We start from the raw sequence: 26,374 nt of genomic DNA, 5'->3' as shown, positions 1-26,374 counted from the left end.
GACATTATAGAAAACTTGGTCAAGGCTATGAGCTCCAGAGGAAATGATGATGGTGAAAATAGATCGAATAGCGACTACACTTATTAATATGCAGTGGGTAGCAACTCTAAGAGACACAAGACAGTGTCAGAATCAAAGAAAGAAAGCAAAATAAAAACTAATCCATGGCCTCACGAAGTGTATAATCTAATTGAGAAGTGAGAAATTGATAGAGAGAAAGAGAGAACCTATATAATAGAATGGATATAAGTTCAGGGTCAAATGGATAATTTGGCTATTTAGGTTAGGAATTCAGAGGGAGAAACACCTTGGGGATAAGCTATTATAGAAACAAAACCAGCAGCTCTGAATAACAACAACAACAAAAAAGGATCAAGTTATAAAACTTGGTTACTATTGACAACAGCATGGATTATAGAAAAAAGAAGACACTCCAGTGTCATGTTGAATTTTAGAGATAATTAGGCCCAGAAAAGTTAAGAAAGAAGTATATAAATAGTTATTAGTTAACCTGTGGAAACACTGGCTGGAAGGATGTTACAGACGAGAAATGAAGGATGGTCAAAAGAAGCTGAGCAAGTTTAGGGAGCTATTCAACTAGGGTATAGGGGCACATCCTCAACTTTGAGTTTTACAGGCTATTTATACTCCAGTTGCCGTTATCAGGCCAAACAGCAGCATAGATAGACTGTTCTCACTCAGTTCTCAGGGATTTGTGTCCTCATATAGCTAAAGCTTTGTTCTATGTCGATATCATATTAAAGAATCCTAAATGCGTATATCCCATGGAAGCAGTAGATTTGTCTGATACCATTGTATCTCCAGTGTCAATCTAGTACATGGTAGGTCTCAATAAATACCTGTTGAATGAATAAATAAATGATGTGACAGGAGCAGCATAATCCCTATTGAAATACTTATTACACACTGGTTTCTGTTTAGATCATATAAATCTTTCACCTTTTAGGTACTTATTAAAAGTTGAAGGAATGTTTGTCACTGTCATCCTGTGACAAAGCAAGGGACAGAACGCAGGATGAAGGCAGAGTCCCAGCAGCCCTCTCCCAGCGAGCACATCCTGTTCCAGGACCCCCAGTGCTTACTGAGTAACAAGGAATAAGACCACCCTACGATTGCTACTGTATGCTAAGATGCAAGGCAGAACATAAAGCTTCATGTTCCTAAATATTTAGAACAATTCCCACCAGGAAATGTTCTCTTTAGTACAGAGATTAATAAATTGGTGCCGATTCTGAGTTGCCCTGGCTCTCAGGATTCAATATGTCAGACATCCTTGGGAAATAACTTGATCCAAAAGAAAGACTGACTGGCCCTACAACTGAAACGGGATTGCATTAGGAGATTAGCTACCTAAACCATGAGTAGAGCGCACATTCTTACATCCACAAATATCAGCGTGTTTCCTGGAATTAACCCCAGCTCACAGTTCCATTGGATTCCATGTCTGTTGTAAAGTGCCTAACAGATTGGATGTCATAGGGCACTGTGATTCCTAAAGGGTCTTCTACCAAATTCTGGTAGAAGTAATTTCAGGCTACTAATTTTTATAGGTTAATGAATAATACAGAATGTTTCTCCCTGGCTTTGGTACTGGCAGCATACTTTTTTGTTTGTTTGTTTGTTTTTGTTTTTGTATTTTTCTGAAGCTGGAAACGGGGAGGCAGTTAGACAGACTCCCACATGTGCCTGACCGGGATCCACCCGGCACGCCCACCAAGGGGCAATGCTCTGCCCATCTGGGGCATCACTCTGTTGCGACCAGAGCCACTCTAGTGCCTGAGGCAGAGGCCATGGAGCCATCCCCAGCGCCTGGGCCATCTTTGCTCCAATGGAGCCTTGGCTGCTGGAGGGGAAAAGAGAGACAGAGAGGAAGGAGAGGGGGAGGGGTGGAGAAGCAGATGGGCGCTTCTCCTGTGTGCCCTGGCCGGAAATCGAACCCAGGACTTCCGCACGCCAGGCTGATGCTCTACCACTGAGCCAACTGGCTAGGGCCAGCATACTTTATAATAAAAATCTTTCTATTTTCAGGTATAATTTTATGATGTCCACCATTAGGATGGTATTGAAGATGTTTCTTTGAAAAGAAGAACTTTCATGAAAAAAAAATAGTATAAAATATTTTACACTCATGATCGCCCAAAAAGTTTATTTTATTTTTTCTTATAGGAGCAGACAAACATCTATCACTCCAAAGTGAAAACAGCTACATGCTGCTAGAATACACAGATGGCTTCTGCATGCTGGCTTTTCCTCTGACCAAGTTCATGGGCTCTTTAAACTACAGACACACTGGCTCTAAGTCAGACAGGACCCCGCTTGCTGGTTAGATAGCTATCATGTTAAAGACATGAAATGATGGAAAGATTAGTCCCAAAAAATGGCTGACTGATCACTTAAGTCAAGGGAGTAGTGGATGTATTGTTTTTATTCATAATGATGCAGCCCTACCTGTAGTGATGCAGTGGATAAAGTGACCTGGAACACTGAGGTTGCTGGTTCAAATCCCTGGGCTACAAGTTGATGCTTCCCACCTCTCCCCCCTCTATCTTTTTCTCCTTCTCTTTATCTATCCCTCTCTCTCTCTCCTCTCTCTAAAAAAAATCAATAACTAAATATCTATTCATACTGATGCCTATAAATTAAAGGCAGAAAAGCCTGATGCCCTTGCTTTTATCAGACAGAATCATTAACTTGATACTGTATTAAACAGATTTAGAAGATCCCAGTCCAGAAACTGTTCAATTCTCATTCCTGAGTAAAATTTTAGTAAGCATTATTATGCTGGAAGACGAAAGGAAATCTAACAACACAGATAAGCACGGTCCATTTAGTTAAGCTAATTATACAAGCCGATGTCAATGAACTGGCTTGTTTTCCCAATTCCAGGTCAGGATAAAACAGTGTAAATTTTACTGTTGAAGAAATTGATCCATATTGATCAAATCTGATGCATTACTTAAGGTATCAGCCTAGATTTTAAATTAGATTTGTGGATCCATCTACCACTCTGGAAAACAGCAATAAAAAGATACAAGTTTTCAAATGGACATTTCAAGTGATGGCACTAACATTAGAATTTACAGAAATCACACACATGTCCTTTGCATGTTCATATAAAATTTACATCAAAAATTATAATCCCACACCTTTCCTGTTCCCAAATGCCTTCCTCTGCATAAGCAAAGTTTGTGATGTCCTTTGTGTTCCTTTTCTCTCTTCCTGCTGAGGGACCTGACCCCACATCTCCACCAATTTCCTATATATGAGAACATTTCTCTTCGATAAAATGGTTTCTCGTTCCTTCTATCATTGAGTGTAGTCTTTAATGTTCTTTGCGGCCATTGTTTACCTCCGAGCTGAATTACTTTCCCTTCCACAAGGTGTATTATTTTCTAGTAACCCTAAGCTTCCTACTGACCTTCTCTCTGCTTGCTTTCCCCCCCCCAAAAAAAAAGTAAGCTCATTCTTTTCCCTCTGGGTTAAGGAGTTCCAGCAGAGGTCATTGAAAGTCATTGATCAAGGTAAAGGACAGCAATATAGTTAATAATACAGTCATAAAAAGCACATCTCCACTGAAAATTACTCTTTCCCTAATAAAACCAGTTTTCCCTGGAGATACTAAAGAACCTTCAGGACCCCACTGAAGACACAGAGAGTGCCCTCCAGTGCCAAATTTATCTCCCAGCCTGTGGTTGGGTGGGGAGCATGGCTCTCTATTACTGATGCGTCACATTAATTTTTTAGAAGGGCAAGAGAAGAGTAATGTGTCCAGCTGAGGTAATGGAGGGAACTGAGCACTGGGAGAGAGTAATTACCCAAGCTGGAATTTGACCAGGTTAACAGGGTTAACACCACAGCTTGCTAGGAAAGCTGGAGAGTCTCTAGTGTTCACCAAAGGTCACTCCATCTATTTTATGTCTCAGCCAGAGAACAGCTCCGTCAGGAATAGAGGGAGAGGTGGCATTAGAGAAGAGATTAGCGAGTGCCTCTGAGAAAAAAGAAATGACTTAAGCTGCACCTTTTCCTTCGAGGTTGGCCTGCCCCCAACAAATATCACTTAACATAGACTTTGCAGTGTACACCAATCTTCCACTAAGAGACCCTGGATTAAAATGCCTCCTTTGTATTTCTGCAAAAGAGCATAACGCACAACTCTGCCCTGCATAGGTCTTCCCAGGGCCCAAGGTTGTTCAGCAGAAAATGCGTGGGGGAAATCACACATTCAACTTGAACCCAGAGCCCGATGGCCAGACTGTCTCCCTATATTTGGTTTATTGCTTCCAAATGGAAGTGGTCCTATCTTTCACATCTGCTAAAGCACCTCCCTCCTATTTTTCTGCCCATGGAGATGTTTCTCTGCTCAACCCAACCACTGCAGTCTCTGAATTTTCCTGCATCTTTTATTCTTAATTAAAAAAAAAAAAATTGTTTTTTAGGCTTGACCTGTGGTGGTGCAGTGGATAGAGTGTCGACCTATAATGCTCAGGTCATGAGTTTGAAATCCCGGGCTTGCCCAGTCAAGGCTCACAGGAGAAGCAACTATGAGTTGATGCTTCCTGTGTCTTCCCCCTTCTATCTTTCTCTCTTCTGTCTAAAGTCATTAAACAAAAATTTTTAAAAGAAAAGTAAGAAACACTATTTGAAATTTAAAAAATTTTTAATTATAATTAAGTGACAAAGCATTTATAGATTTAATTTTTTTTTCAATTGTTGCTTTCTGTATCTTCTTTGCTCTAATACAGGCATCCCCAAACTACGGTCCGCAGGCCGCATGCGGCCCCCTGAAGCCATTTATCCGCCCCCCATCACACTTCCGGAAGGGGCACCTCTTTCATTGGTGGTCAGTGAGAGGAGCACTGTATGTGGCGGCCCTCCAACGGTCTGAGGGACAGTGAACTGCCCTCTGTGTAAAAAGTTTGGGGACCCCTGCTAATGCATATATATTCAGTTAAAATCTCCATAAATGGAATGTCATGAGAAATGTTGGGCGATGGTGACACTTCTTAATTTCGGGACTTTCCATGAGGAGGGAGCTCCCTGGGGTGACAGTCCTGGCATCTCTGAGCCTTCTCATTCACTTCTCAGGAGAAAGCAGGGTGGAGGTCTAATCAGCATGTGGGAGACCAGCCCACCTGCTGCTCTTCCCCCCTCCCTGAGGGCGGGCTAAGGGAAGCACTTGTTTGGTCTGTTCCTCACACTGTAGGGCAGCACCTTTCAATGCCTTTCATCTCATGGCACACATTATCTAATTACTGGAATTCTATGGCACACCAAAATATATCTTCTATTTTTTGCTGATCTGACAAAAAAAAGCTATACTTTTCATTTATTCATATTGGACAGCTATTGTTGTGTTGTTGACTGTTATATTTTTCTTATTTGACAATCTAAGGGAAAAGAGATCAGTGCCTCTAAATAGTCAGGTTTTGCATGTTTTAAAATTCTTGTGGCACACTGGTTAAAAATTGCTGCTGTAGGTTTTCTTGAAAGACACCTGCCCCAGCCCAGGACTGCTAGATACTAAACCTGCCTATTTCTGGGACCAGTATTAGGAAACCCACTTCTTTGCAGATAGAAACCTCATTTTCCAATGCAAATTTTCTCAAAAATAAAGCTGATACTTTAGCCTCCCAATCATTTAGAACTGGGGAAGTGAGTTATGTACTGTGCCACCTCAAATCCCAATAATAGATGCACAGAAGACACCTGCTGAAGAATATTTTAGAGTCTTGGAGCTTTACAGACCAGGAAGAGCCTAAAAAACTTTAATATAAAGAAACTCAGGTTCAGAGGGGTTACACAGCCTATTAGCCCAATGGCAGGAACTGAACACTGGTTTCCAAATTGCCTAGTGATTAAGTTCCCAACTTCTGTAGTCAGACAGCTTCTTCTCAAACTCTGATTCCCTAACTTACAGTATTAACCATGTATATGTGGCCCAACGCTTATACCTCTCCGTCCTGTGTTTGCCATTTGTATGATAGGAATGATAAAAATACTGTCTCATAGGGTTACTGTAAGGATTAAATGAGATAATTCATGAGATGTACTCAACCCAGTACCTAGCATGTGGTGAAAACAACTTACAAATGTAGCTATTATTTCCTACCACATATTCCTGGACTGACCAGCAGTGACTCTCTATAGCCACAAAGAAAGAAGAATTCATGTTGATGAAGATACTGTTTACATTAATTTGTGCTAAGAGTTCCCAGTCCTCTTTGTAAGTATGTGTGCCCAGCTGAGGAATGATGCTGAGTTTCACAAGTAGATTTGAATCTCTTTCTGACATTGTCCAGTAGACATATGAACCAATATTTTCAAGATATAATCAACTGATGGAAACTGCTTTGAAATAATGAAAGAGTAGCTTTCATCATGGAACAATAGTTCATTGTATTACCTCATGAATTTGCTACTTGTTTCTCCCCTACTATGGGCAGGAGTTTCTGGCTATACATTTGTAAAATGTATCTCTTTGAAGCTGATATCATCATACATGTATTTTTTTCCTGGTTTGTCACTTGAGTTTTTCTGTATCGCTTTCTATAGTCTTCCCATCTTTCCCGTATAGCAATGGTACATATTGTCTTCTATTCTATCCTTCCTGGTGTTTAGGATGTTGGTCTAGGCAGGGTCTCTACTCCGTGATTATTGTTGACTATGGAAGAAAAGTGCTATGTGTTTCTGTGTTGAAAATTAAGAAACCAGATTTCCAGGTCTCATTTCATCTGGCTTTGAAATTGTGTGAACCACAAATTCCATAAATACCCCAGCTAGAATACAGCTGACGTCAGCCTCCCTCACCTTCCCGGCCGATGGAAGAACAGTGAGATCATGATGGAAAAACTCTTTTGGAAATAAAAGCTATTTATTATTTATAACCCAGGTTACAAATTATTTATAACCCCAAGTTATATGCTGGGCTGATTCTTGCCTTGTCTGGTTGGGGGGGGGGTCTTCAAACCCCATGGGATAGATGTATCTCTGTGTTTCTGTCTTTATAGTAATTCTGTCCATTGCAGGACTAAAAGGCTGAGAGATAGACTATCTGGTCAAGTACTGGACCCGAGTAGATTGCAGATTGGTCCACAGAGGCAATAGGAAATTTCTTGGAATGCCTTCCCTTTTACTTTCTGTATATTTTAACCCTGTTCACCCTTTAAAATCCTTCCAAGAGCCCCCTCCTCTATAAATCTTCCTCTGAGTATCAAGACCATACAATTATTCATACAAAGCCAGTCACATAGTAGATTGATTTGTTTGATTGACTCTTTGACTCAAGGAATTAAGGTATAATTCTCACAGTATTTCTGAAGACTATGCCATTATCTACTTGCTTGAATCATCGCTAATAATGCTGTGGTAATTCTAAGGACAGGAAAATATATTAAAATACTTGAAAATAAGAAAGCTATTTATTTTAAACTAGAAAATATAGTCTAACCTGCCCTGTTTAGCCCTACTTTTGTTCCTAAATGCAATAAAAGGTACACCAAAAAATGAACTGTATGACTGTTGCCACCTATAGGTGACAACTGTGGTATATTAATTTTATCATAATTCTGATAGAGCATAATATACAAAGGGAATAAAGATATTTTATGGAACCTGCATAATCATCGCCCAACACTAATCTTTACTGGGTTTGTTAATATTATTGTTGATGCTCTGTAATTATTATTTTAGATGCTCCTCTTAAAGATAATTTGGCTGATATTTGTAAGGTTCTTTTCCAGGATAGAGGTTCAGAACTTGGGCCCTGCAGACAGACTGCCTCAGTTCAAATCCAGACTCTAAGACTCTACCACATACTATACTACATGACCTTAACCTTCCTCAAGCTTTGATCACCTGTAAACGGAGATACTGAAGACACACCTACCCATAGAATTGATGGAGGATGAAAACAGATAATCTATGCAACGTGCTTAGCAGGGTGCCTGCACAGACCAGGCACTCACACGCTGATGGATACTAATCATGGAAAAATGCAGATTAGCGTGATTAGTTTGCAAAGCACCTTTGCGTACACTTGCTGCAAACCAATGAGCACTGTTTGGTTTCCATTCAACAGGTCACATCATTAGCACATTACTGTTTGACTCCAGCCCCTCCTTATATTTTAAATTTAAGTATTATGTGACTTCAAATTTTAAAAAATACCTGAGATCTGACAAGACAATATTGAGGCTGGTTTGGTGTGTTTTTAACTGCAATCAGGGAAGTCAGCTACCTTAGTGCTTTTATATAATACTTAGCTGGCAGGACCACTGGAGAACCCAAGCCAACAGTAGAAACTCTACTGATGCTAGAGAAAGCTAATCCATTATCAGGTGTCCATCGAGAATCTACTGATGATTTAGCATTGGGTTAGGCCAGCGATTCTCAACCTTTTTCATCTTATGGCATACATAAACTAATTGCTAAAATTCTGCAGCACACCAAAAAATAGATTCTGACCAAATAAAAGGTATACTTTTGATTTGTTCATATTGGACAGCTGTTATTGTGTTGGCTATTGTCGTTTTTGGGTGAGGGGTGGATCTAAGGGAAAAGAGATCAGTGCCCCTGACTAAATAGTTAGGTATTGCATGTTTTAAAAATACTAACGGCACACCAGTTGAAAATCGCTGGGTTAGGCATTTCGGAAGGAATCTGATGGGGGAAAAGGGAGATGAGGGAGTCTGTTAGGGCATAAAAAAGAAGTATAAAATATGACCTCTAACTCAGAAGTTGAAACAATGCAAAATTGCAATTTGACATAAATAGTGTGGGGGGGGGCGGGTTATTATTGTTTCATTTTTAATATAAACAAATAACAAAATCAAGGGATTTTAAATATAAGCAAATACTGTTCTAGATTTATAGGCTCACCTTTAAAATAAAAGGGTCTGTACCCATGTTTCTGCACACAGGCGGTAAGTAAATTTAAGTACAGGTACATCTCATTTTATTGTGGTTCACTGTGTTGCACTTCACAGATGTTGCATTTGTCATGAAGTGAAGGAAGGCAAGAACCTCCACCAGCAAAAAGATTACGAGTCACTTTGTTGCAATGGTCTGGAACTGACCCCACAATATCCCACAAGGTTTACCTGTAGCTGCTCCTGCCTTTAAATTAGACACACTCCCGTGAGGTGACCACAGTCCTTACCACTCCCCATTGCCTCCCAACAGTGAGGCTAATGCCAGTTGGTCCTCATGGTCACTCTCGCACTGATATTGTTCCTATAGTCAGAAAATATTTCTGTATCCACCTTCCATCAAAAGTGTGAAAATATCAATAGAAGACTGGGAAGATTATGTGATTTTTCCTAAAATGGGCCATTCATTTCCATCACCTCCCTGGCCAATGTAGGTGTTGAAATATTTCATTGAATAATGCTGTTATAATTAATTGAAGAAACCAATCCACAAGCATGAAGCATTTAGCAAACATGATGCACTATTTACATCCAAAAGACAATGGGTATTTCAATGGTTAATACATCTCTTTCCTCATTTCTGTGTTAATACACTGAATTATACTTGTCACCTCCTGTCTAAGACTACAGTTCTTCTAGTGACTTAAATTTTAGCATGTCTGAGAATCACCTGGAGAGCTTGTTGAGAATTTGTGGAGCCTTAGCACTTCTGATGTAGCAAATCTGGGCGGGGCTAAAGAATCTGCATGTCTCACAAGCTCTGAAGTCATGCTGATGTTGTTGGCCTGGGGATTGAGAATCGCTGTTCTAGTATGACTTCTGTCTTACTATTATTTATTTATTGTATCATTTAGTGAGTGCCTCTTACTCTGTGCGTGGGTCTCAGGGTGTTGTAGTTCTAATTCGTACATCTATCCTGAAATAAAGGTGTGTCTTATCACCATTTATACTTGAGAAAGGATGCACCTGGGAACTGACCCAGCCAGTGAAACGCACACCCACCAAGTCAGCCTCAGGTCTGTCTGCCTCCAGGGCAGATGTTTTTCAGCTGTAAATCCTCAGCACCAAAACCTTCCACCTGCCTCATGTTAGTATCTCTAATAGATGTTTATTGAATGAATTTAAGATCCACTTTAGCCAGAAATAGGCAAGGAAAACTTTGTGGTTCTTGAGTGAAGAAAAAGAGACACTATTTGGGCAAGGAGAAAATTGCATTGACTGCACTTTATTTACTCACATTTAGTATAATCAAAGCATTTCCTACTCTCTCCATGCATTTTCAGTATTGTACTATATAATTCCTTGTTTAAAATGCCTAAAATCGACATGGCATGAATAGGACTCTTGCCTGGAGCTGTTACTAATTATGTAGGCACTTTTCTGTGATCAGCTAGGCATCTGTTCCTTGTCCCACGTGCAGTTGCAAGGTAACAGTCCGAGATTGAATATTAGCTCTGTAAGTCATGTTCCTGCACATAAATAGTATAATGAAATAAGCACCACTCCAAGGACAAGTTTTCAAGAATTCCCGTAGAATTACACCCTTTTTCATAGCACAGAGAGAAAATCAGTCTCAGCCTGCTTTTGGAACACTGAAGTCATCCACTTCCGTACCTTTTTCTTTTCTCTTTCTATTAAATATTTAACATATGCGAGTACATAGGCTTTGGCTGGGCCTGTTTTCCCCTGAATCAGAACACAATTTCTTCGTTTCACTGTATGTCCGTCGTAACAATGTGCAGGGTGGGCTGGGGGAATGAACCCCATATGTTAGAGCCTTGGACAGTAGTCGTAGAGATGGTTTGGCAAGTTAAGTGGAATATTTGGGTGACAAAAAAAAAAATACAGGACATCTTGTCATTTATTACATAAGAGCATGGTAAAACAAGAGCATGGAAGACAGCCAGACAGGAACTCCTATCCTGTTCTTTATGACTTCTTAGCGACCTTGGGCAAGCAACCTTGTCACTCTGAGCCTTGTTTTCCTCTTTAAAATGGGGATTTATAGCTTGCAGGTTTGTGAGAGGCTTATAGATAAAATATGTTCAATGTCTTTTACATAGTGGGTGCTTAACAAATGGTTAGCTATTAGGATCATCTGTAAACCCTGTCTGTACTTCTTCCTGTGTTTGGATGGAATTTTTGCATTAAAGAGGAAAAGATGAGAAATGTGTTCGTGGCTTTGCCACCTCCTCACTTGTTGCTTTTTGTATCTGCACCTCCTTCTATCCTCTCACTGCAGAGCTTAGAAGCCACTGAGCAACTAAATATATTAATGTTCACGGGGTTTACCTACAATAATTATTAAATATGACTGCAATGTTCTAAACTGTCCTGGAGACTACCAGTAACATCCTAAAAATATCCTTGTTTAAACTGGTGTTACTAGAACCCCCTGTAAGGGCATGGTTCCTAAGGACAGAACATAGACCGTGATTTCTAAGCTGTTGGGCCTTCTAGAAGCAATATCCATCCACTGAGTTGGAGACCTTAAGTCTTATAATGGAACAAAATATAAACATGACAATGCTCCTGATAAATTTAACATGTACTTAAGTTTCATGGCAATTTAAGAGATTGTCTATTTTTAATTTATTTGTCCCGTTTATATGTATAACTGTAATTTCTGGCTAAAATTCAATCCCTATGCATCCTTAACAACAGGATAACAAATAATGTTTAGTGAAAAAAGATAGTACTCTGAAACTTTGATTAAGAAAAATAAGGCACTTTACCTGAACAAATTTCAAATGGATCCATTTAAAATGAAATGAAGTGGCACTTAACTGGTTTGCAAATTGGGACCTATTTATCTCAGCAGAATGATTAAAGTCTTGATTTATCCCTAAAATTGGCTTTATTATTACATTTAATTACACTAGAAGTTAAAGACTTGTAGGTTCTCTCTATCCTTTTAAACTGTACTTTATACAGACAAATATTGAATTTGGATAGAATAACTTGATTTCCAAAGAAATATGTTTCTAATATTTTCCTCTTTTTATTGCAGAAATTGAAACAAGTTGAAGACACAAAAGAGGATCCTGAGAATAGATTATCTAAAATTTCCCTGGAGTCATTCAATAAATATAACAGCAATACTGTGATTTCATTAGAAAAGGAGAAGAACTCTCTGAACAAGGTGGAAGGACAAAAGGAAGAAAAAGAAAAAAATGAAGAGGCATCTTTGAGTAGCTCAGACAGGCCTGGGGTAGAAAATTTGGAATCTTTGAGCAATTCTTTATATGATAGCTTCTCTTCCTGTGCGAGTCAGGGTTCAAATGATGCATAAATGACTTTTATTCCCCCTTTAGTGAGCTAGAAATGGAGCACTTGAGAAACAGGAGCTGGGTGGGGCCAGGTAGAGATGGCAACAATAAACTATTACAGCACCAGAGCCTGTGTGGTCAGATTCACAATAAGCAACACACTGGAGCTTTCTTCTCTGACAGGGCAATAAAGATAGGCTCCATTTGTTATGTTTCATAAAGATTTATATAAACACACCCATGATACAGAAGTCTTAATTTTGCACTTTTTTTAATACTTGTACAGAAGTTGTAAATTTTTTGAAAGAAATTATATTTGTAGCAAAAATTTAAAAAGCAATAAATCGAATCAGTGTCATGCTCTTGAAATGATGTACGAAGTCTTTCAGAGGTTGATGATAATATATTTTTTAAAAATCCCAATGAATGTTTTTGTTCAGTTCATCATCCTAATGCTCACATTGTTTGTGAGTATACTTTGCAAACCTAGAACAGGGCCCGCCATTAAAACAGAGGGCTCATTGTAATCTCCACCTCACCATCTCCATTTCATACAAACTTTAATTTTAGTGCAATTTCAAAATTGTTGCCAGAGAGATTCAGGCTCAATAAGCGTAATTCTGCTTCTACTGAAAACTGTAAAGGGCACTGAAGTGTGACACCGATCCATAGGGATGTGTATCAGAAGTGACTTAATTCTATTTTCAATAGCGAGTTTTCCCTCCAAACATTTCTGTACATCCTCTTCTGCTTAGTAGTTCATGGATTCTAAACATTTGTTTTGTTGATTTTTATTTTCCTGCTTTTTTATTATTATTAAAATCTGGGCTATCTAGAATGAAAGCAAATTTCTGTTTGCAATGTTCACTTTTACAAAAAAAATTTAAATGGTTGGTGCTATGAAAAATTCTTACTTTTAATATCCTTTTTTCTATAAAATCTGTTTATATGTAAGGATAAATTCTATTTTAAAGGTTATGTGTATTTTTTCTAGATGTGAACTATTTATAATTGCTTTTGTACAGGAGCTTGTAAACTAGGCATAATAGAAATATTTTTAGGATCTGGATGGTTACTTTAGTACACACTTTTTTCTTTAAAGACTATTGTATGATCAGTGTTATTTGGTAAGTTTGTGCAATTTGTTATATTTGAATTTTGTTATCTTAAATGAAAATTATGTCAAGTATCATTGTCTTTCAGACTTTTAAAAATTCTTCTGTTTCACTTCTGAATAAAAGTCATATCACAATTGAACCCTCTGAAAGTTTAAAAGAACTTGTTTAAGGAACCTTTGGCCCAGTTAATTATAATCTCACACATGCTCTGAGGATGAGTTCCCGGAGGGGTAAATAAACTGGTCCTCTTACTCCAGAGACAGTAATTCAGCCAGTGGTCAGATCAGAGTCTATAGACAAACCAGTAATGGTCAAAGCATTTCAGTCTCCCCGAGGGGTTAACCAGCTGAAAATGAAAGGAAGAGGGGGTGCAAAGGGAGAGAAGGAGCCTGAGGGAGATGTGGAATGATCTCTGCAGAGGAATTACAAGAAAGTCATTTAAACCCATTTCCAGACCTGCTTTGCTGGCAGGATGGAGAAATAAACGATCAGCGCCCTGGCTTGCGCGAGCTGCCTCCAGGAGGTGGCCCTAGGAGAAGGTGAAGAGGGGCGACGCTTATGAAGCTCTTTCCACAGAAATGGATACTCCCTAGAGATTTGAGGGGCGGGCGGGAACTTGCGGGTGTGGGGGCGGGGGCACCAAGGCTCGGAGGCTGGCGGGCCAGCGGGCTCCTGTACCACCTGCTGCAAGGCTCAGCGCCAGGAAGGCGAACGTAGCTTCGTGGCGTCCCCGGCAGTCCTCAAGGTGGGTCGCTGGGACAAGAGAGGCAGAACGGGGTAGGGGGAGAGATGGGGTCCCGAAAGCCGGCGACCGAGTCCCGGGCAAGGACGGGGCCGTGCAGGAGAGGACACAGGGACATACACTAATGGCCCATGGCTTCGAGGACCACCGGATGAAGCTGCCCGACCTTTTGGAGGGAGGTGATAGCGGAGAGCAACTCCTTTCTATACGTCAGTTTGCTTTCTAGTGGGAACTCGCGACGTAGGGCCTGGGAGGCCTTCTCCTGGGCAGTGTCGCCGCGCCCTCCGGCGGGGCGTGCCGCGGACGCGGGGAGGGCTGCCCCGGGCGGCGCGCCACGCAGGACCCGGGCCCAGCCGCACCTCGCCCACCCGGCCGCAGCTGCAGCCAAGCCTGGCGATGACCGAGGGGCTAGTCAGAGGAAGAGAAAGCGTAACCGCGCGGGACAACCTAGGGCGTCTGCAGGTGCGCAACTTTGCCAGACGCACGGGAGCGCGCCCCAGCCCCAGCCGGGCGCACCGGAGTCTGCTGTCGGGAAGCCGCCAGCCGCAGAAAAGGGGCCGGCCCGGAGCGCAGAGGTCGTGGGGTATGCGCCCCTGCGGACAGAGGGGCCCCAGGCTCGCGGTCTTCCGACCCCACCTCTCAGGTCTCGCCGTCAGCGCGGGGCGGGTCCCCGCGGCGCCTGCTGCGCCTTCTCACGCTTCACCAATCTCCAGCCTCCCCACCTCGGACAACGACTCTCCCTGTCCCTCGGGCCTCGCGGTCCTGGGGACCTGAGGAGGCAGGAGAGGGCGATAGGGAGGGGGTGGGGACGTGCAAAGACAGTCTCAGCCTTCCCTTTCCGCCACCCCCACCCCAACTCGGCAGCCGTCACGTGGTCCCCGAAGTGGGAGGTGGGGAGAAGAGGCGAGACTTTTGGGGTGCCCCGATCGCCAGTAGTTTCTTCAGTCTCAGCCGCCAACTCCGGAGACGCCGCGCTCCGCCTGGGAAAGCAAGCGGGAGGAACGGCGGCCCGCAGCCGGGAGCCGCGGCGCGGGCGATGCGGGCGCCGCTGGCGGCACCTGCGGCTCCTCTCGGCGGCGTCGCGGACCACGGAAGCCTCGGCGGGCTCAGCCGCTGCCGCCCAGGCGGCCTTCGCCGTGGCTGCCGCCTCGGAGGCGCCTGCCCGCTCCCGGCCCCGAGGCTCCGGGAGGATGTGGGTCCTCGGCATCGCAGCAACATTTTGCGGATTGTTCTCGCTCCAAGGTAAGACGAAGAGGCTGGCGGCGTAGCCAGGGGCGCTGCTCTACCCGCCGGCCCCGTCGCCCCGAGCACGCAGAGCTGTGCAGAGGTGGCCCAGCTGGATGGAGTTCGGCGGCGGCTGGTGCCCGGAGGCGCTGGGTGGAAAAGTCTCCAAGTCCCGCTCTGCTGGAGGAAAGGCAAGGGGCCGTGGATTTGCAGGACTCGAGCTGCGGGTGCTCGGTGCTCGGGCAGCACTAAGAAGCATAAATGCTGGGGAGGCGGGCGCGTCCAAGTGGTGCTGGGGCCTCCGCCGGGGAGAGGGAGACGGAGCCCCCAACCTAGCCAAGTTCTCAGGCGTCTCTAGCAACCCGGGGGCGTGGCGCCTCAGCCGAGAGAGCGGCGCGCTGGGCGGCCCGTGACCCGGGCGCGCCGGGCTGTGTTGCTGCGCTCGGAGCGCGACCCGTCAGGGGCTGGGACGGGGCTTGGGAACGGGGCTCCACTGCGCGAGGGCAGCGGCAGTTGGGTCTGGACAAGAGCAGTAGATCCCAGCGGAGCGACCAGGCTGGAGCGGTTAGAGATGCGAAAACAGCTCGCTCCTTCCAGCACACGACCGTCTTCCGACGGAGCTCTGCGCCGCTGGGGCCGCGACCCGGAGCCCTCCACAAACGGTTGCCCTGATGGCTGGGAAGAGGGGGCTGTATTGTCACGGCCCGGGGGGCACACGCGCGGACACGCGCGCTGTCCTCTCCGGTCGCTGCGGCCACCCCTGCTACTGCGGGAACCGTCCCAGAGAAAGGCCGCCTCGGGCAGCGCAGCGCCGGCGTGCCGCACCTCTTCCCGGGTTCCCGGGGGTCGCACAGGGAGTCGCAGGGCCACAGCTTAGGAATGCTGACTTCAAAAATTAAGTGAAACTAAAAAGGCTTCTGCAAATGCAATCGCAGATGGTGCCAAAACAGTAATTAAATAATTAGTAACCAATTAGCAATTAAGCTGACGCTTGTCTCTGGAACTACTTCACTCTAAGGTTTGCGTACCCCTCCTTGCCACTTCCGCGTGGAAAGGCCAGGTGTGGTGTTGCACCCGCTTTTTGTTACAGTAGCGTGGGTCTAGGTGTAGCGAGCAGAATTCCACTTTATACCAGGGGACCTAGGTGACGGCGCCGCCCCCTGCCGGCTTCGGCCACCTCGGAGGCTCTCGGGAACCCTGGAGCGCGGGCACTAACACCCCAGCGTCCGAGGGGGTGCGGGAGGGTCGCGCTTTCCCGGGTAGTCTTCGTGGAGGCCAGGTCAGAACCCCACTGCGTCTGTCCCGCAGGCTTTGCGCTGCAAATCCAGTGTTACCAGTGTGAAGAGTTCCAGCTGAACAACGACTGCTCCTCCCCGGAGTTCATCGTGAACTGCACGGTGAACGTTCAGGACATGTGTCAGAAAGAAGTGATGGAGCAAAGTGCGGGTAAGAGCCTGGCAGCCCTGTCCTGCCTCCCCGGCCTGGGCCGAATGAAGGAGACATTCACTTACAGGAAAAGGAACCCACTTTGATTTAATGTGTACACATTGGTTATCACAGACTCACGTATACAGTGCTGGGAAAATGAAGGGCTTCAAGTCACTTCAATCTCATTAGACATAATTACCAGGGCTTATCTCTCCTCAGGGGGCTCAGGCGGGGCGCGGGGCGCGTTTAATGAGTGGCTCTCCTCTTTTTATTCACTCCCCTACTTCCCTCCGCTAAAAGTTGCTGGGGAGGCTGGGAGATACACGGCAGCTCCCCTTGGATACCTGGCCGGCACATGGTGAGCAGTGTCCGCCTGAACAATGCCAGAGCTTGAGAAATGTGTTTTGTCCACGAGCCACACCATATTTCTTTGAAGAATACTGCAGGATCTTTATTTAATTTTACAACGAATTCATCACATTCCAGGCACAAATTGCTAAGCTCCTTCAAAGGAATGTGGCTCCCAGCCCCACAGGCTGAAGAACCAGCAGCTGGCTGGCTTGCTGGTGAGAGGCCTGGACACTGCAAGGGAAGAAGCCAGTTGGGAGAGCAAACCTTGTTCACTCCGACTGAGCAGAGTCTCTGCGGAGGTGGAACTCCCCAGCCCCTCCCATATTATCAGAAATCAGAGTTCCCTGCCCCCACCCAAACACTCACAAAGAAATCAAACTCTTAAAAATGCAACTAGAATTTGGTGGAAATGGGTGGAACTGTAGCTTCAATTCCAAGGTCAAACCCATATGCAGAATTAGCCATCTTAAGAATATTGAAAAAAATGAGAAATAGCATCATGTGGTGAATGCTGCTGAATCAAGCAAAGCCCTACTCCTCTTAGTCTGCTGAACTGCAGTGCCCACGGAGCCTGACGAGGGGCTCGCACCGTTCAATTAAAGCACTGGCAAATTAAAGCAAGGGCTATCATTTTACAACCAGCTCCTTGGGAAGGTGGTTTCTTCTCAGAGAAGGGCTTGGAAATGCCTTATTGCTAACTACACAGTTATTTGGGGATCAGATGGCTCGTCACTGGACTATGATGTGGTGGGTATGTGGTTTTGCAGGCTGTTCTCTATAGGTCCTTATCAGCATAGGTTTGGATTCTTGCCACCAAAATCCCTCATCTGGGAAATCCAAAACATACTTGCTGTTAAGAATAACCTGTCCCAAGATAAGCAGCGTGCATTGTTTTGTCATGTGGATTCTATTGTAGTTATTGGAAAAATAAAACAGAGCCTAGTGATGATTCTTTAGTCAAGTTGGATATTGATGATTTTGACAAGTTGCTTCTTTTCTACATGTTTTGTTCCTGAGCATTGCACCTGAGCACAAGTGTACTGCCTTCTACTGAAGGGACTGCTGTGATGGGCGCCAGGATGATTCTGAACACTTTAGGATATTCGTAGCTTTCTTCCAGGCAGTAGAGTAGAGTCACAAAGTGGGGGGCTGTAGTGTGGACATTTTAGGAACTTCTTTAGAATCCTGTAGGCCATTGCTTACCTGGGGATCATGTTTTATAATCTAGGATATGGTGGAGATGAGGAGAGAGAGAGAGAAATGAACCAAATCAAAGCCAGAATTTCCTCTTTCTAAGAGACATTTCTTCCTCTCTAGAAGTATACCCTAAGATGAATAACACACACTTTATTTTCAAAGTATGCATGGCCTGAAGTTGCTATTAGCTCGGTCAGGTGACTACATTGTCTCCAAACCAGGTTCCTCTGGCCATATGTCCTAGGCCAAGGGGTGGGCAGAGACTGAAGTGACAGGATAGTCTCAACTGTGAAGTTTGAGCAGCAAACTGCTCATGGGCACAAAGGGAACCAGGTTTCAGGGGACGGATGTGAGTCCTGTGCACATGGAAATGGCATTTCAGAGCCTGAGTTCAATAGAAAGCAGCCAAATACATGTTCCTGCATCAAAAGAACAATGTGTGTGTGTGGGGGGCTGATATTTCAAAGAACTTCCATTTTCATCTTCATGTAATTGTAAGGGACCAATCAATTTAAGTGACTATTAACTCTCCTCTTGTCATCAGCCATAGAGAGCCAACGCCAACCTGAAACTGATTGTTAATGACCACCAAGTAGACCAGGCCCCACAGTGGTAAGAGCTGACTTCCCGTCTGTGCCCTGGGCCTCAGTCCTTGCTCCAGGCGTGGGCTTTCTGTGGAGTATTTCGGGCAATCTAGCAGTCCTCTCTTGAGGCTTTTGCTTCCCAAGGCCACAACTCACCAGCATTTAATTCTATTGCAGGGCCCATGTCTCCACTCTGGAGAAAGAAAGTAATGCCCGTTAAGTGATACTATTAGGAATCAAAGTCAGAATGTTTGTTTGTTTGATCAGTAACATCTATTGTTCTGAGAATCTTTGTGCGGGAGAGTTGCAAGGGCCCAGGGACTCACAGTTAAGGGTCCTCATAGAAACCTTCCTGGAACTTCTGTTCAAATGCACATGCCTGGGCACCAGCCTGCCCTTCTTTCCCCGCCCTGCCCTCCCCCCAGAAGCCAAGTCCCTAAATCTGTGGTATACCTAACCGTGGGTCTTTTATAAGCTCCCCAAGTGATTCTGGGGTGCACCTAAATGCAAACTGCTGATCTGGACCACCCTTTAAGTGTTATACAGGAAGAAACAAGGGCCAGAAAAGTTACTGTTACTAAAAGCCAACTGTTACTAAAAGGCACCTGCTTTCTGGGCCAGCACCTTATATTGTAAAATATGCCGCCAGGTTTTCTTGAAAAGGTAATCTAGGCAAAATGTAAAAGACTCAGACACTTTTCATGTCTGCCAAATTCACCTGAGCAGGCTTCATGACTAAGTTGAGTAGTCAGGCCACAAAGTGGAGGTTGAAAGTCTCTGAGAACCACCAGAAGATTTCTTGCTCGAGTGCCATGTGGACTGGCATTTTCCATTAAGTCCTATAGAAAAACCAGAGTTTTAACTGGACTAAGAAATTTTAATGAACCAAGCATGTTTGACATTAAGCAGTAATGAAAGACATTCTTTTTCCAAAAAATACCAGCAAGCAATTTGCCCAGGCCTTTAGTTAGTCCTTCCTGAAGTAAGTCTGCAAACTCAGCTCTTTGAGTTTGGAGGCAGGTACATGTAATTTTCAGTCGGGAAGTACATTTAAAATGAACCTTTACCTATTTCCAGAGTGGCGTTCTTATTAGTTGCTGAGATACTCTTTTCCACTGCTCCTTTAGTCCCTTGACCATTTCTGAAGCAATAAGGCACAGCTGTGGGATGGGAGGGTTTGTTTCTGCCTCTTCCATTGTCCTTACTAATTGATATTTAAATGTTTGCATACGGAATGACTTGTTCTCACTAGCTCTACACTTAATGAGTTAGGCACTGTTTACCAGCACCTTTGATAGTGACATTTCTTTTGCTCTTGCTTTTCAGTGCACTCTGAAAATATTTCAAATATTGATTTTCATTTCAGAATAAAAGCACCCCTCCAACCCCGTTTGAATTTTTAAAACCAGGGTGTAAAGAATGTGAATTTGCATTTGTTTGACAGTGCAATCTTGTAATTAGAGTTTTTCCTCTTGACTAGATACAGTGAAAGGGGCATAATTTAATTTTTATAGACTAGCCGATTTCTGCCCTTAGTAAAATATAGCTCTGTCAGTGAGCAAAATGTTACAGGTTCTCCTAAACCTTATTTAAAAGTTAAATGCAGTATATTGAGAGAAAGTTCATGGTCTGAATCAGTAACCTAATCGATCTCTTCACCCATCCTTTGCAACATGCATTAATCTATTTGTCTGTTTTGCAATACAAGAGTTACTGATTTACACGCCATGTTGCATCTGCATTATGGCTGTGTAAGCAATGGCTATTTTCCTTTCGGATTAGTTAGTTGCTCATTAAGTTGGACAGAGATGGCTCCATGTGTCTGATATATTAATTTTTTGCCTTATTGATAGCAAGTGAGAACTTAATGTCCCTAAAATAATCAGTTATCCACTTTTAGTAGAAAGAAATGGAAAGCTAACCATGGCCTGTTTCCTGAAGTATATGCTCCACTTAATTTTCACCAAAATTTAAAATATTAGGCCTAGTTTGTCATTGGGGTGGGCTTGGCTGTCAGAAGGCCCAGTTCTGCTAATCAACATTATATCATAGTCTCTTTATATCTGGATTTTTTTCTTGAAAGTGTGCACATGCACACACAGCATACCCATGTTTGTGTGTGTATTATTACATTTTGCCTGTACAGATGCTCTTTAATTTATGGTCAGGGTATGTGCTGATAAACCCACTGTGAGTTAAAAATATTGATAGTAGAGAATGCACTTAATACATCTCAGTGACCAAACAGCAAAGCTTAGCCTACTTGGTTTCTACAGAAGGCATATCACTTCCACACCATCAAAAGTAGAACAGTCATAAAATGAACTATTATAAGTTGTGGACTGACAGTCGTTATATATTTGCATGCATGCATGAATACATACATATAATTGTTATAAGAAAGATAAAAATATTAAGTCCTTCTCTGCAGATGTTTAGAACATTAATGACTTATCCTTGTTGTATTATAGGCATGAATACGTGTCCTAATGTCTTCTTTTTCCAGATCACTTTGTTAGGGTCACCTTGATAGCTGTTAATCTTCTGGGTTCCCCTATCTGTTCCATATCTTTTCTTCTCCTCCTGGCACTCTTCTGTCATCTCCCTTTTGGACATCCCACTTCCAATCCTTACTTTCTTACCCTCAAAGCCACTTTGAATCAATCAGATGGTCTATAGACTATGCTCTGAGAATAAAGTGAAGAACAAACATAAAAAATAATGCCGTATATCAGCTTTGCCGAGAAGACTTCAACAGGTTGAAAAACTTTAAAATGATTCAGATATCAGGAAAGATATCCTCAAGTATTAACATCAGCCCTGCTCTGCTAAAAAGGTTTCCATGTCAGCTTCAATAAAGTTATGAATTACACAGGAAAAGATGCTGTACAGTGAATGTCAATATCACTACCTCCTTTCTGGTGGGACACTTAACACCTTTCTCTTCGGAGCAAGACATCTTCTCATTTGTTTGCTTGCTCAGTATTGGGGAGGCATCCATCTTTCATGGGCACGTCACAGCTGGTTTTGGAGGAAGCCTTTGGAGGGTGAACATCAAGTATCTTTAGTCCCTTGGATTGTCCAGTGAGTGGAGCGTTTGTTTATGTTAACTTCCCAGCTGAACAAGCAGCCAGAGATGACCTGGCATCTCCACAGAGGAACTGTTTGACGATTGATCTGCCTGGCTCTCCCATAACACTAATTCCTCCTGCTACGCTTTCATGAAAGCTTCCCTCATTGATGGTTTTCCTAATGACTTTAAACAGAGAGGCTTCAAAGCTAGGTTTTTCCCCAAGTGAAAAATGAAAGGAAGAATGAAAACAAAACACGCCGTTTCCTTTAAGCTTTGCAAAGGAAATCTGCTTCGCTTATACATTCCTGAAACAGAAAGATCTGTATCTGTAGTCTGCCTCGTCTGTCTCTCCCTCCCTCTTTGCCTCCTCCCCCTTTTTCTTTCATTCTTCTAGAATGATTGACTGACTTAGGCTCTAACAAACCTGGAAAAGATTTACTAGCACACTCTGCAGAAGGATTCAGCACCCCAAGCCCTGTTTTTAATTGTCCAATGGAAGGGGTAGTCAGCTTCATTAGGGTAGAAAACACTCACGTTCCAGCCTTCCTATGCTTGCTAATTTTGAAGAGGTTACTTAGTGTCCCAGGGACTTAGCTTCCTCCCTTATAAAATGTAGAAGCAGGCCATCTGTTTTCTAGTGAGACACAGAAAGACAGTGAGAAATACCATTTTAAGGAATTAATCCTAGAAGGGGAAACCTGCCAGAATGCTTGCTGGGAATGGCTTCCTCCACTACCCTCACCTGCCTGGGAGGCGGCCCAGACCGCTTCCCGAAGTTCCTTCGCACACGGCTCCTCATTTCCCAGACGGGAGGAGTCCTTGAACTCAATCTCTAATTCCTCATAAGATCCTCACAGTTAGCCTAGAGGGTTCACAGTGAGGTAATATCCTCACTTGATGGTTGCTGAATCTGGGATGCAGAGAGATTCGGCAATTGGCTCAAGACCACACAGCCAGTGGGACTAAAATTCAAATCCTTTCCCTTTCCCAGGATTTTTCAAACATTATAACAATATTCTATATATTTTTTTACATTTTTATAACACTTTTATTGAGATATAATTTATATACTATAAAATCTACTCTTTTAAAGTATACAATTCAGTGGTTTTTAAAATATATTCAGAATTGTGATTATAATTAAATTGAGGATATATTTATAATTTCAGAACATTTTCATTAGCCTAAAAATAAGCCCTGTACCTGTGAGCAGTCACTAATTTGGGAACCACTAATCTATTTTCTGTCCTGTGGATTTGCCTGTTCTTGACATTTCCTGTAAGTGGAATCATACAAAGGCCTTTCCGACTGGCTTTCACTAACGGTAACTTTAACGGTTCACCCATTTCACTTCCCATTTTGAGATGCATCTTTCCTTTCACTTATGCATGGATCTGAAGAGGAAAACTGAGCTTTGGCAAACCCCTGAATTATAGAGTAGGGTGAGATAGGGCATGCTGTGAACCTTGGAACTTCATGGACTAATGAACCCATCTGTTGAGTTGAACTAAAAACCAGTGCTGAAAGCAAGTCATTCCAGTGAGCTGAACAGGACTGAGTTAATAAAGCATCTGCTTTGTGGCAAGCACTGAGCTTTCCATCCATTGCCTCTCTGTCCACTGCCATCTATTAAAGTGTTAATGTGCTTTTTTAAAACTGACTTTTATTGGGTTGACACTGGTTAACATAATTATACAGGTTCCAGGTGCTCAATTCTATACCGCATCTCTGTACACTGTACTGTGTGTTCACCTTCCCAAGTCCAGTCTTCATCACCATTTATCCCCTCACACCCTCCTCCGCCGCCCTGTGCCCCTACCCCTGGCAGTCACCACACTGTTGTCCATGCCATGAGTTGTTGGTTTTTAATGAAGGGATCTTGAATTGGTTTATGTGAACCACAAGAATTTTCGGGTACCTGGATGGGTTAGTCCTAATTCTTGAAGCTCTTATCAGTGATCCCAGCTGCCCATCTCAACATCTGGCCTCACCCATAGGCCTTCAAGAATTATTTACAATAACCAAAATGTGGAAATAATACAATTGCCCATCAATAGATGAGTGGATAAAAAGGCAATGGTACCTATATACAATGGACTATTACTTGGCCATAAAAAATAAAATCTTACCGTTTGCAACAGCATGGATGGACCTAGAAGGTATTATGTTCAATGAAATAAGTCGGTCAGGGCCAGACAAATACCATGTGATTTTGCTTATACATGAAATCTAAAGAGCAAAATAAATGAGCAGAATAATTGAAACACACTCATAGAGACAGAGAGCAGACTGGTGGCTGCCAGGGGAGGAGGGTCGGGGCTGGGTGAGAAAGGTGAAGGGTTAAGAAATACAAATTGGTAGTCACAGTATAGTCATGCAGAGGTAAAGCGCAACATAGGGAATATAGTCAGCAATATTCCGTAACTATGTATGTATGGTGCCAGGTGGGTGCTGGAAATATGGGGGGGGGGGCACGACACACTTTGTAAAGTATATGGCTATCTAACCACTATGCTGTACACCTGAAACCAATATAAAATAATATTGAAAGTTAAAAAAAAGAATTGTGCAGTTCTTAGTCTTAGAGATTTTAATTTATAACTTTACAGATGAGAAGACTATGGTGTAGAAAGGAGTTTTTTTCCTGAGGGCTTCGATGTCACGATCAGTCTATTTCTTCTCTTGAGAAGGCTTGAGGGTTGAACGGGTTGAGAGATGTTCTGGAGAAAGACTTTTGTTAGGGACATGTGGTTCAGGCACAAGTTGGTCATCTACAATGAGTATCTTTTTTCCCCAAACCAAGTCCTTGGTTATACCCGTTAGGTCAGCAGGACTCTTTACTCCTCAAAAAGTGGGAAATCTCTGTTCTTTGTTATACTCTTCTTAAAAACTCAGCTGGATTCTTCCCTGCCTTGTTGTTTTCATTGTGGTAGAAGGGATTGTATTTGAGGGCGGGGGGGGGGGGGCATTACAGGTAAACGACAGGGTGTTTACTTCCCAGGCACTCCACAAGAGGCCCTGTCGTTCATTTAGTAATCTCAATCCAATCTGTGATGAATCACATAGCTAAACAAAACAAAACAAAATGATGTATGCCATTTATTCTTGCTGTCTGTGGTAAACTGTAGGTTGTGGCTACATGATGATTCAGGAATGATTTCACAGGTCAGAGCTATAGAGCAGCAATTTTCAAACTGTGTGCTGCAAGAATTTTTAAAACATGCAATACCTGAGTATTTAGTAAAAGATGCTGATATCTTTTTCCTTAGATTTCCAAGTTAAAAAATGACAACAGCCAACATAACAATAGCCATCCAGTGTGAATGTATCAAAATTACACCTATTTTTTTTCATTAGATTGGCAAAATATATGATATATTTTTGGGTGTGCTGCAGAATTTTAGTAGTAATTAGTTTATGTTTGCTATCACATGAAAATGGTTGAAAATTACTGCTATAGGGCACGTTTTCTTATTAATAAATTGTTTCCAATCTTCTGATGGCCTCCAACAGTTCAGAGCAAAGCAGGAGATGAACTAAATGCTTTAGGTAAGGTGAAACCACAGAGTTTGTAATAAATTGCTTTTTTTTTTTGAAAGAGTACATTTCAATAGAATGAAGCAGTGATGTTTCAAGATGTTGCTTCGAGCTTTATGACTTTGCAAACCAGGAAAGGCTCCAGATGCAAAATGATGAAGTGTTGTATTATTTTAAGGAAGTTGTGATACTTGGTTCAGTGCATTTCATTTCTCACTGGACATGGACAATAGCTTTTTATGTATTTCTATTTCTTGGACTTGTGCTGGAGAGCAGAGGGATGAGGGGAGACAGTGCCAGAGGCAGGTGGCCCCGTCGTGGGTGCACAGTACTCAGCGTGAATATGAATGTGCAGAGGGCTCACCTGCCCTCTGCTGAGGCTTCTTCAAAGATCATCAGCCCAAGCAGGTGTACTCTGTGATGCTGGGTGATAGGTTTTTTATACACTGTTTTATTGCTTATGCAAAATCTATCAAACTGCGGGGGTCTCGGGTCTCGTAGAGAATCTGTTCAGAAATAACAAGAGGCTAGGCAGGTTGACTGTTTCTCCACCCAGTAAAGACATCCAAATCAGGAGTGCCAAAGGATCATGGCTTCAAAGCGAGCCCATGATTCTTTCAAGAATTTCCTTGCCTTCAGAGGAAAAGGCAGAGAGTGGGAGGAGACGCACCTGGAGAGTGAAGAGTTAGCTACTTTCTTTGAAAGGCAGAAGAACTTTCCACTCAGCCTGCCACTGGCTGTTGGAAGCAAAAAAATAAAGCAAGTTGGAAGCAGCCATTTTACCTGAGAGCAGGTTAAAATCTAGAGACTGGATGAGACCCTGTGAAGCCTGGGTCTGTGAGTGCTGGCGGGGCCCTCTGCCTGTGCCTACCGAGGGGCCTTGCTCGCTGCCCCCTCCCGGTG

At 43.1% G+C, this 26,374-nt stretch overlaps 2 protein-coding genes across 2 annotated transcripts in view; both read left to right on the top strand.

Annotated features, from left to right (window-relative positions):
- The window catches only part of NCKAP5 (NCK associated protein 5), a 1,041,554-nt gene extending 1,029,437 nt beyond the window's left edge, over nt 1–12,117 (top strand). Inside the window, exon 20 of the mRNA XM_066346570.1 lies at nt 11,959–12,117. Coding sequence (XP_066202667.1) covers nt 11,959–11,975 — 17 coding nt within the window. The 3' untranslated portion in view covers nt 11,976–12,117. The remainder of the gene's footprint in view (nt 1–11,958) is intronic.
- A 2,138-nt stretch (nt 12,118–14,255) lies between these two features.
- Nucleotides 14,256–26,374, top strand: part of LYPD1 (LY6/PLAUR domain containing 1) — a 40,359-nt gene continuing 28,240 nt past the window's right edge. The window contains exons 1-2 of the mRNA XM_066346569.1: nt 14,256–15,319; nt 16,610–16,747. Of these exons, the coding sequence (XP_066202666.1) occupies nt 15,268–15,319; nt 16,610–16,747 (190 nt within the window). The 5' untranslated portion in view covers nt 14,256–15,267. The remainder of the gene's footprint in view (nt 15,320–16,609; nt 16,748–26,374) is intronic.

Source organism: Saccopteryx leptura, chromosome 7 (genome assembly GCF_036850995.1).
Source record: "Saccopteryx leptura isolate mSacLep1 chromosome 7, mSacLep1_pri_phased_curated, whole genome shotgun sequence".
Classification (NCBI taxonomy): Eukaryota; Metazoa; Chordata; class Mammalia; order Chiroptera; family Emballonuridae; genus Saccopteryx; species Saccopteryx leptura.
This window is presented reverse-complemented; position numbering and strand designations above follow the sequence as displayed.